We start from the raw sequence: 11,015 nt of genomic DNA on the forward strand, positions 1-11,015 counted from the left end.
AGGCTTCTCTTCGGTAGGACACAAACCCCGGTGCCCCAAAGCTCGCCTAAAATAGCTACGCCAAGAGATTGATCTGAGATTTGAGGTGCCCCTGGTCCTCATGGTAATAATCTGTCGCAGATTCCGAAGTCTTTCCCTACTGCATTATCTTTTCAAATATGCCAGACTGCTCTTAAATAATCAAGTCAACTAAGCAGATCTAAATAGAAAAGAAAAATTCAAGACAATTTTATTTCTGGTATTTCCAGCGTTTTGACTTTTTTGTTCAAATGAACAAAACATGTTCAAATGAAATGTTTTCATTTCACAGAGCTCCTTCCTGCAATGTTTTCATCTTTCCTTATGGTTTGTCACCAGGAAAGTGATCCCAGTGATTTAAAAAAGGAGAAACAGAAACCTGGCTCTCTAATTTGGTGAAAGATTTCAGGACAGGGATGTCTCAGGGGATGGGGACGTGATATCTCCTCCTTCCTGGGGGCATTCAGCAAAGGTCACAGTGACACACAGGTTCCTACTAGCCCAGTTTCTTGATATCATTGAGGACAAAGAATTATTAATATGTAAGGAAAAACCCTCAGTTACTTCTCCCATATGCTTTCTAAAAGGATTTTAATTTTGTTTTTTATTATTTTTTAAAAGTTTATTTATTTAAGTAATCTCTACACCCAAAATGGGGCTCGAACTCATGACCCTGAGATCAAGAGTCACATGCTTACCAACTGAGCCAGCCAGGTGCCCCTAAAAGGATTTGAATTTTAAAGCAAGGATCTATGGTTTATTCAAACACCATTTCCTCCCCTAAAACAGTGATTTGAAACTTTAAAAATTTTGTGTGTACAAGCCAGAGCTCCTGTTCAAATGAATCTTATAGGGAAAACTAGTCTGCATTTAGACAGATTTTGGGCTGTGCTGGGAAGCAGAGGAGGGGCCTGGACCTGGCCTCTGGCCCAAGGCTGTTCCACCCCCCAGCCTGAACACACATGCTCAATCCTTAGTAACGCCAAGGAACCCATTCCAGAAACTTCCATCTGTTAACCCAGTCCTGCCTCCATAAGATAAAGCAAACATCTGTCTCATGATGTTTCTCTCTCTTTTGAAATCTCCATAGTGTCTCCAAGGGATTCTGTATTAATCTGTCAACAAGCTTTTACCATGGGAGTGGTGGGGCAAGGCTGCAAGTGAGCCTCAGTGAGAACAGACTAGTGGTCAGGCTGAGAAAGCATGACTTGGTCACAGGCAGGAAATGGCCAGATCCAGATGTCAGGACAGCTGGAGCTATCTGAGGTCAGAGGAGAAGGCTTCCAGCCTGGGACGCCAGGGAAGGCGCACAGGAGGGAGACTCATTTCCAAGACTGACCGTGAGCACTGACTGAACACTTTCTCCACACCAGGGACAGTGCCGAAAGCATTCACCTATTTTAACCTCACTACAGCCCTCTGAGGTCAGTACTAGTCCACTATGCAGAGGAGGAAAGTGCAGTCCGGAGTAGTTGCACAACTTTTCAGAGCTGGTCAGTTGCAGAGCCAATGTTCAAACCCAGCCAGCCTGACCCTGAGCCTGTTAGTCATCACCTGGTCAGGAGATGGGGGGTAGGAGGGAGAGTGGAGGGCTTCTTCCCATCCATGAAGATGGTAAATAGCATTGTCGAAGGGCATCAATTCAGAACCCCTGACTTTGTGGCTGACCAACCCTCCGAGTGTGCATAAACCCAGCATGAGCCCCCAGAGTCTCTTGGAAGCCAGAGGCCCATCGCTGGGGTCCATGTGGCTTAAATTGAGCTAGCAATTTATTTTGCAAAGGGTCATCTTCCAGGAGACCCGGTGAGCTCTCTTCAACAGCCAATGTCTCAGGCTGGGCTTGTAGGCCACTGGCTGAGGCAGAGCCAGGACAAATCAGGCAGAGATGGACCATGGTGGTGTCTGGTCAAGCAGGCATTCTGGGCAGGAGCCCCAGCCCACCAACTGGGCCTGCCTTTTCTTGAGTATCTAACTGTAAAGAGCCAGACTAAGACCTTGTTGTTCTCAGCCCCAGGGAGTCTGGAAGGTCCATGAGAGGCTCTGATGATGTCCCACTCGAGACAAAAGGGAGCAGTGGGGGAAAGGTCCATTTTGCTTCAAATTCTTGATTCTAACAGCTTCTGTCCTTCTCCCATTGGGCCCAAGGTCCCAGGAGCCCAGTGTTGCCCAGGGAGCTTCACTTTACTGCTGTGCCCCATGCTTGGACCTGTTCTCCCCTCCGCCCCAATCTTCTTTGAACACCCTGCCCCAAGAGGTTTATTAGCACAGATGTGAAAAAGAAGCTATTCATGCATACCAAAGTTTTAATAGCAGATATCTGTCCTAAAAGTGTTCTTCTTTTTCTTTTAAATTAGGGGCAATGACTTAACCTAAAGGAATAAGTCCCCAGTGGTGGGACACTGGTATTGACAGTAAGCCAGTTAGGAGGGAGAAATTTGAGTAGAACGAGAATTTCTGATGGCCCTGAGTCATCTCAAAAATTTCTGGGGCTCCAGCACCATGTTAAAATGGTTGGAGGCAATAAATATCTGTTGGAATGCTTTGAGATATTCCTCTCTTTGCCTGAAATCCCCAAAGGTGGGGTCCTAGGGCTACATAAATTTGTAGTTACAGGGACTCAATCTCTTTGGAAATTGTTGTCCATCACTCATGAGCTGAGTTAGCTAAGGAGTGGGACCAAGAATCTGGACAGAAAAAAACAAATACGCATCTGAAAGAAGAAGTGATATACACTAGTAACTGAGGATAAATGGTGGATGAGGGCCCAATACCAGGGATGTGAGCACTTAGGGACTGTCATTGCAGTTTATGGTCATTGGATAATATGCCGTTATCATGGGAGGGAGAAGTTTTCAGTGGAAATAAAGTTTCTCATGGTTCAATTCAATCAATTCATTGAGAATTTAAGAAACATAAAAATATAAGTCCATTTGCACCAAATAGGTACACTCCCACTTCCTCACCATTGTGCCAGGAGCTTGGAAAAGATGCTGCTCCATTTTGCAGTTGAAGAAAGGCATGGGAGATTAAGTGGCTTTTCCCCAGTCTACTAGTAAGCTACGAACAGGGCTAGAAGTAGAACTCAAGGTCCAGATTTCCTTATGGCTGCCTGTGTGGGGATGTCATTGATGGGGCAACTGGCTTCACTGGCAAGGCACAACCCACTCTTTGCAGACCATGAGCACAGTATGAGTCCTGACCTTCCACTGGAAGCGAGGGACAGAGCTGATTCATACTACATCCCTAGAGCCCAGGACAATGGCTGGTGCATTTATTGGACTCTGTAGTCCAATAAATGTCTGATGTGTACCTGGGAAAGTATGGCAGTTTGGAGAAGTTTTTACAGTAAATTTAATTTAATTTGCTGTATTTGAATCTTCATTTTGTTACCTTTTAGAAGTTACATAATGTTTTGAGCCTCATTTTCCACCTCTCTAAAATGAGAATAAAAACTACTTCAGTGGGTTGTGAGGCTTAAGTGAGATGAAATAAATGAAGTCAGAAGGAGCTCTGTGAATAGCCCGCACCCTTCAACCTGTGGTTGGCCACAGGCTAAGGCATTCTTTACCCCACAGTCTAGATCAGCTATGGGAACAACTCATTTTACGGGCATAAAATGGAAAGCCCATCTTACCTGCTGAGGCCGTTTTCAACGTGGTCAAGATCTCTGTCCGTGGTCCTTACTGCAGGGTGGGAGAACTGGGTGTTAATCTTGGCCATCTTCTTGCTTTGTCACGTTCAGCCTCAGGGTGGTTGCTGAAATGTGAACACAAAGCAGATTACATCAGGATGGGGAAGTACCTGCAAACCCAGCTCATTGTAGGTAAGGGCTATTTCTCCAGGCAAGCCCTGGCAGACATATCCTCTTCCATTTCTCCCATAGTTCCAGCTACACTGTTTTGTTTTTTTTTTAATAATAGGTATTGAGTAAATACTATGTGCCAGGCATCATTCTAAGCATTTTACAAAGATCATTTAATCCTCACAGCATCCCTATGGGGCAGATGCTATTATCCCCATTTTATAGATTAAATATATATATATAAACATATAATGTATTATTTGTTTCAGGGGTACAGGTCTGTGATTCATCAGTCTTACACAGTTCACAACGCTCACCAAAGCACATACCCTCCACAGTGTTCATCACCCAGCCACCCCATCCCTCCCACCCCCCTCCACTCCAGCAACCCTCAGTTTGTTTCCTGAGATTAAGAGTCTCTTATAGTTTGTCTCCCTCTCATGTTTTAGTTGGGTATCTTTGGGTTCTTCTTCCCAGACTGAAGCACAAGCAAGGTCTTTCACTCCATACCGAAGAGCTGCTCAAAGTTAAATGCTGATCCAGCCAATAAATGAATGATTGGCCAAGTTGGTATTTGATATAAGAAAGCTAAAATCCTCATGATTCTGTGGAATGATGTGATGTTCCTCTTCACTCTGGTTTTCTCATTTACTTATTTTTATCTTATAATTTTTCACATGTTTTAGTAGCTCCCCCAAATCCCATTTTAAATCAAAGCATTAAAAAAACAAACAATACTTGACATTCATAAAACCTTTACAATGTGATATTATACTCAAAACACACTGCATCTCATTTAATCCTCATAATAACCTCATCAGATATTTACAGTTTTTACCCCCACTTAAAGATGACTAAATTGAGATTCAGAGATGTTAAGCATCTTGTTCAAGCAAAGAAATAGGTAAAACCTGTTGATGGCATGATCCTGGTGCTAGAAATCAGACCATGAATACTCTATCTTCAGCTAACATTGGAAGGTGCCCCTATGACTGATGAGAAAAGAAAGTTGATGTGAGCACAGGGCTGGTGTGATGAACACAAAGATTGGCCAGTTCCCTCATCCTTGATCAAAACCTTCCAGGCAGAAGATGAATCCCTGAGGACAGTTTCTCTTAAACAGACAAACACAGGCTCTCTCAAGCAGTCACATAGCTTGAGTATGTCAGATGTCAGTAGAGACCACTCTAGAGAAAGATGGTGATTTCTAGAAATAGTCCAGTGACTCACTCCAAGACTAAATTAATTCCATATCCAAAGGAAGGAGAGTGCAAGGAGCCTAGAATACTGCACCAAAGCCTGGATGTAGTTCCTGCTCACCACGGCCAACCCACCGTGAGTTTACTCAGGGGCAGTTGTTTGCTCATAGGTTTTGGTTCATCTCTGATGTTTGATAATTTAAGTCTATGGTTTAAATTTTATACTTTTCTCAATAGATCAAAAACTGTTTTGATCTTAAAAACTTTACTCATTTATGTAACAGTGAGTTTCTGGCTGATCACAGGAGCTAAAAGAAATATAAGATAAAGACAGTTTTCAAGGATCTTATAGTCTAGTAGGGCAGATGATGGATACCAGAGAGTCCTGCAGGCCATGTTAAGGAGCTTGGGCTTTACCCTGAGCCCAGCAGGGATGTGGTCCAATGTGTAAAGGCCATTCTGGCTGCATTGAGGAGGACATATTCAGGGAACATGAGTTGGTGTGAGGTGAGCGGCTAAATGCTGCAGTATCTCAAGAGAGAGAGGATAGTTGCCTGAACTAGGTTTGTGGTAATGAATGAGATAAATTAAAAAGCTACTAAATAGATATAATCACTGGGGCATGGTAATTAATCAGGTATAAATTATAGGGTGATGAGGAGGGCAGTACTGAGCATGATGCATGACTGCTGGTCTGGGGCATTGATGGTTCTGCACACTGAGGCAGGAAACTAGGGGAAAAAGCAGGTTTGAGAAAAAGAATGCTTCCAGTTTGAGATGTCTATGGAAACCTTAGAGCCAACATAGGAAATAAATGTCTTCCATTAAAGGAAATAAGCCCAATTTGAAATCATTCACCCAGTGCTTTTTTATTAAGCACTTACTATGTGTGAGACAATATGCAAAGAGCTAGGGTTTTACAGAGAAGGATATGCATCTCTGTCCTCAGGGAGCTTACAGTCCAGTGGGATCTAGAGCAAGTCTTAAAAAAGCTTTAGGACTCTGCAGAAAATCTATCAAATTATTCTTTTTTATACATTTCCAGGAAAGTTGCACCAGAGAAAGTTCATTGCCTCCAGCCTGGGTCCCTTCCTTCAGCCCGCCTCAGCTGCACAAACCCTGGCCTTAGATCCTATTGTATGGAGGCAATACTTCTGGGCCCTCACAGACCTGCCAGCTATGGAGGGTTACTGTATGCCAGAAACAGGGTAGGTGTTCATGTAATACTGCTCCTTTAACCCTCAAATAGCCTCCCCTTTCCTGCCCTTTTACAAGTGAAGAAGCTGAAGAGGTACGTAATTTCTGTAATGTTGCTTAGAGCCTAAGCCAGGATTGACAAAATTCTGTCTGACTCTAGGACCTGATAGTGTAAAGTTAGTGGGTGGCAAAGAATGGGCATTGCCTTTTGGCCTGAGCAGGAGGGGTCCCTGCCTGGGACCCCAGGCTTTAAAGGACTCTACTCTGACTCTCTTCCAGCCACAGAATATGAGGCCAAGCAGACTTGCCTCCTGCTCTAGATTATGCTCTGGGTGCCCAAGACTCCCAAATTCTGTGCTCAGGAGGCTCTGGACTGGTTCTAGGGCCTGCCTGGGTCTCTTACCAGGTGTATTTTCCTGAGAAGGGCATCAGTGTGCACTTCCCTAGAGCTCTAGGTGGCCAAGGAGCAGCTGTTTGGAGGGAGGGGTGAATAGAGCTCAGAGCTGTGGGGTGTCCACACGTGTGTGTGAAAGACCCCTTGTGACCTGAGGTAGACCTGGACTGAGCAGAGAAGGAGGCAGGCATGGATGGGGAACCAGAGATCAAATCTTCCCATGCCACCATATTCTGAGGCTGAACTCAAAGGGGCCTGAGAAGTCTCTATTTGAATCTGGCCTTCCAGTCATTGCAAAAGTGATTTGTCAATGTAAGAGGATAGGGCATGTTTGATTCGACAGTGTATTAGCTTGGTCTCTGTCACAGTCATCTCCAGCTCTCTACCTCACATCCTTCCTGCCCATCTTTCAGTCCAGCTATTGCTATGGCAACCAGTTGCCTGTGCGGTGACCCAGTAGCACCTTGCCTCAGCTACACTGTGGACTGCTCCCCTTCCTTCCTGGGGGCTTCCCTGCTTCCCCCAGAGAACATATGCTAGGATGCTTATGCCATTCTGACACATGTACAAAACTAGAAGGGCTAGAGAGGTAACTCCCCCTTGGGCAACTTTGACTTCCAGAACTCAGGAATCAGCAGTAAATGTTCCCATCTTCTATTCCTCAGGAGGGTAATTCAATGGTACTCTACATGGCTCTTTGGAGAAGCCCTAGAAGGATCAAGCCAGTTGCCCAGAGTGGTGATCAGTTTGATAATATACACTTGGGGTGGCTTTCCCTTCTTGCCTTGTTTTCTCTTCTAAGACCCCCATGTCTCTTCCTTGGAATCACCCCCCAAATAAGCTGCCTGCCTGCAGGCTTTTGTCCAAAGTTCCAGGTTTGGGATTTTTGTGTGTGTGTGTGTGTGTGAGGAGGTGATTACCTCAGCTAAGAGAATACTTTTTTAGATATTTAGACAAATGGTAGGTGGGTTACGTGTACTCCTGACCTGGGCCCCTGATGGGTAGAACAGGGCAAAATGTGTGTGATTAAAGGGAACTGTTAGTTTAAGGTAAGTCAGAAGATCTTTTTTTCCCAATTGTTCATAAACATCATAATAATTGTATTTCTTAAAAAATTACTTTAAAAATCAGGATCCAAACCAGGTCCCCATATTCTGATTGGCTGATTTGCATTTTTTAATCTAAAGTGCTTTTCTTAAAGATTGATTTATTTTAGAGAGAGAGAGAGGAGTGCTTGTGTGTGCAGGGTTGGGAGAAGAGGGCAGAGGGAGAGAATCTTCAAGAGCCCCTCCATCCCAATCTGAGCATGGAGCCCAGTGGTGTGGGGCTTGATCTCACAACCCATGAGATCATGACCTGAGCTGAAACCAAGAGTCAGACGCTTAACTGACTGAGCCACTCAGGTGCCCCTAATCTAAGGTTTTGGATGCATTTCTCTTCTTTCTCTTTGTGGAAGAAACATAATTGTACTCCAGAGTTTCCTATAGTATGGATTTTTGCCAATTCCAAATTGACAATGTTTTCTGTAAGTTAGCAGTTGTACTCAGAGGTTTGGTCAAACTTGGGTTCAATTTTTTTTCAAGAATATTTCTTCGGGTGATTTTAGCAGCCATTGATGATCATTGCCTGGACCTATCATTTCATCACAAGTTGCAAATTGGTGATATTCTATCATTTCTTCTCTACCAATTAGCTAACATAGTCTTAAAGAAAACTTTACTTATTATTTGGCTCTTCAGTGGTACCGTTCATACAGGAAAGTCAGGATAAACAATCCTTTCCTCTTATTTACCAATTTTTAAGTCCTGACATCCTAAGTGATTCCCCAACTGCCCTATGAATTTTCACATTTCCTAGCCCAGACAAACTCTGGGAGAACTCACAAATGAGATCACGAAATTACAGTCAATGATCCTGAGGCAGCTGTTGAAAATGAAACCTGCCATCCAGCCAGAGCCCCCTGAGTGTGAGGCACCTGCATATCCATTACTCATTAATCCTCAGGAGCCCCAAGAGGTAATAGTGATGCTGTCTGACCCTGAAGTCCACGTAGTGGTTTGTTTTGTTTATCACACCCACTGCAGGAGATTATAAATGCACAAATATAATTTTAATTTTCAAGCACAGGAAGAAGATGTATCCTGCCAACTACCAGGGTGACCTCAAAGTGGATCCTAGGCGTGAGTCTAAGAGTGGTTTGTGAACATGTCTCAAATGAATGTGAGTTTTCTAGGGCTTGACTGGGGAACTAACAACACATCATTTCAGACAATTCCCATTTTTTTTTTTACAGCATTACTAAACCCAGCATGTTTTCTCCCCCTACCCCCCACCCCCAAACACACTTATCGACTCCCACGTCCCAGGCATCATGCCTGGCCCTGAAAATTATGAAGATGAAGAAGATAGGTCTCTGTCTTTGAAAGCACAAAACTGTATGGGGGAAACAGGAATGGAAATGGGGGGTAGGATACAGAGGTGCTGAAATAGAGGTAGAGGCATGGTGGGGAGCAATGGGGAAGGGGGGAGGCACTAATTCTGCCTCAGGGACCACAGAGGTCCGAGGAGGCTTCTCAGATGAGTGGCGATCACAATATTTATTTGACATTATTCAACATTTACCATGTGTTAGCCATTGTGCTGTGCACCTTTGAGGATTTGATTGTGACTTCTGTGTTCTGGTGCATATCTTTAACTTTCTCCATTGCTTTTGGCTTAGACACCTAAGTAGGCCAGGAATCTAACACAGCTCACCTGCACTCCAGTTTTTCTCATACTTTTCTCATTCCTTTATTAACTCCAAAAGATTTGAAGGCAAGAACTGTTTCCTTTTACTTAAAAAATATCCTCCTAAACACTAGCATATATACACATGGGGGGTAATAAAAAGAGGGTGGCATAAATGGATGAGGAACAGGTGAGTAATTGCAATGATGACACTAATAATAACAACAGTATATTTACTGAGCATTTACTCTCCGCCTGGTACTGTTCTAATAACTTTAAATGTGTATCAATAAATTGATTCTCACCATGCTCCATGAATGAGTCAGACTGAACATTTCTATCTTACTTAAAAATGGATGGAACTTTATAAGGGAGAGAGCAAGTAAGCAACAAAGGATGTCAAAACATGTAAAGCTCTTTCTTCTAAACTAAAATGTGCTTCTGAAAAAAAAATCTTTGTTCCTACTTATGATGACTAGCTCTTTATACTAAAAAAATATTGTCCATGCTCTGTCCTTTTTTACTATGGCTTAAACGTGAAAACCAGTCTGGTTCAATTTGTCATTTGAAACATCATTTTCCAATCCCTAAATGTAGCTGAGACAATAAAGAGGTGCCAAGAGCCCAAGATGCATACTCTTCTGACCCATTGGAGGACTTTCTGAATTATCATTGCCTTTGGTTATGACTCTTATGCAGCCAGAGGCTGGCAGGTTCCATTAGTGAGGCACCAAGTCTAGACACAAAGCCATGCCAAAAAAACTGAAACCCCAATCAGAGGAGAGCCCCACAGGGCACACTGGGTGCAGACCTTTATTTTCTCCAGCTGAGACAGATGACTTTTACCACTTGGTCTACAATCTTCTCAGAAGTAATATCTCTCTGGATTTCATCCATTTCTGTTCTCTACAACTCAACTTTCTCAGCATCTCTCTAAGCAAAAGCACTCAGGAAATTCTCAGTAAATGTGAGGTTGGACAGCCTTGCTTTGTCAAACTAAACTCCAAAGATAAGTCAATAACTCCCACACAGTCTGTGTACCTTGGAACTTTTTCTAAAGCACACTTCAAATTGCCTTTCCCTTCTTCCCCTATCCCATCTGGAAACTGCAGGATGAAGGAAACTATCCAATGCTAAGCCACTTAATCACTCTGAGAGCTGTGAACCAGCCCACAGAACAAACACAAGGAATAGAACAGACATTACTATAGGCAATGATGAAGGCTGTGTGTTTTCAAGCAGTCCTAGGCTGTTGTAAGGGGAAGACACTAGTCTTTTGTTTGAGATAAATGGCATTGTAAAGACAATATAGGTGGCCAAGGGCACTGTACTGAGAGAAGGGAAAACTGGATTCTCTTCTTAGCTCAGCCTCCAATTTGGGCAAGTGACCTAGCATTTTGGTTTCTTTACCCAATGGTGGACATGGACTTATTGCAAATGAAATCTTCCACAGAAACCCAACAAATAAAACATTTACTTGTAGTATTTTATTTAAATGTATTTGAAAACATTTATAAAGATAATTAGTGGGTACAGACCAATGGAACAGAATAGAGAACCCAGATATGGACCCTCAACTCTATGGTCAAATAATCTTTGACAAAGCAGGAAAAAACATGCAATGGATAAAAGACAGTCTCTTCAATAAATGGTGCTGGGAAAATTGGACAGCCACATG

The 11,015-nt window shown here is 43.2% G+C and overlaps 1 protein-coding gene across 1 annotated transcript in view; it reads right to left on the reverse strand.

The window, feature by feature from the left end:
* CNGA3 (cyclic nucleotide gated channel subunit alpha 3) overlaps nucleotides 1-11,015 on the reverse strand; it is a 46,924-nt gene that overhangs the window by 25,041 nt on the left and 10,868 nt on the right. The window contains exon 2 of the mRNA XM_031028731.2: nucleotides 3,653-3,774. Within this exon, the coding sequence (XP_030884591.2) occupies nucleotides 3,653-3,738 (86 nt within the window). The 5' untranslated portion in view covers nucleotides 3,739-3,774. The remainder of the gene's footprint in view (nucleotides 1-3,652; nucleotides 3,775-11,015) is intronic.

The sequence above is a fragment of the Leptonychotes weddellii genome, chromosome 10 (genome assembly GCF_054177405.1).
Source record: "Leptonychotes weddellii isolate Sample4059 chromosome 10, ASM5417740v2, whole genome shotgun sequence".
NCBI lineage: Eukaryota > Metazoa > Chordata > Mammalia > Carnivora > Phocidae > Leptonychotes > Leptonychotes weddellii.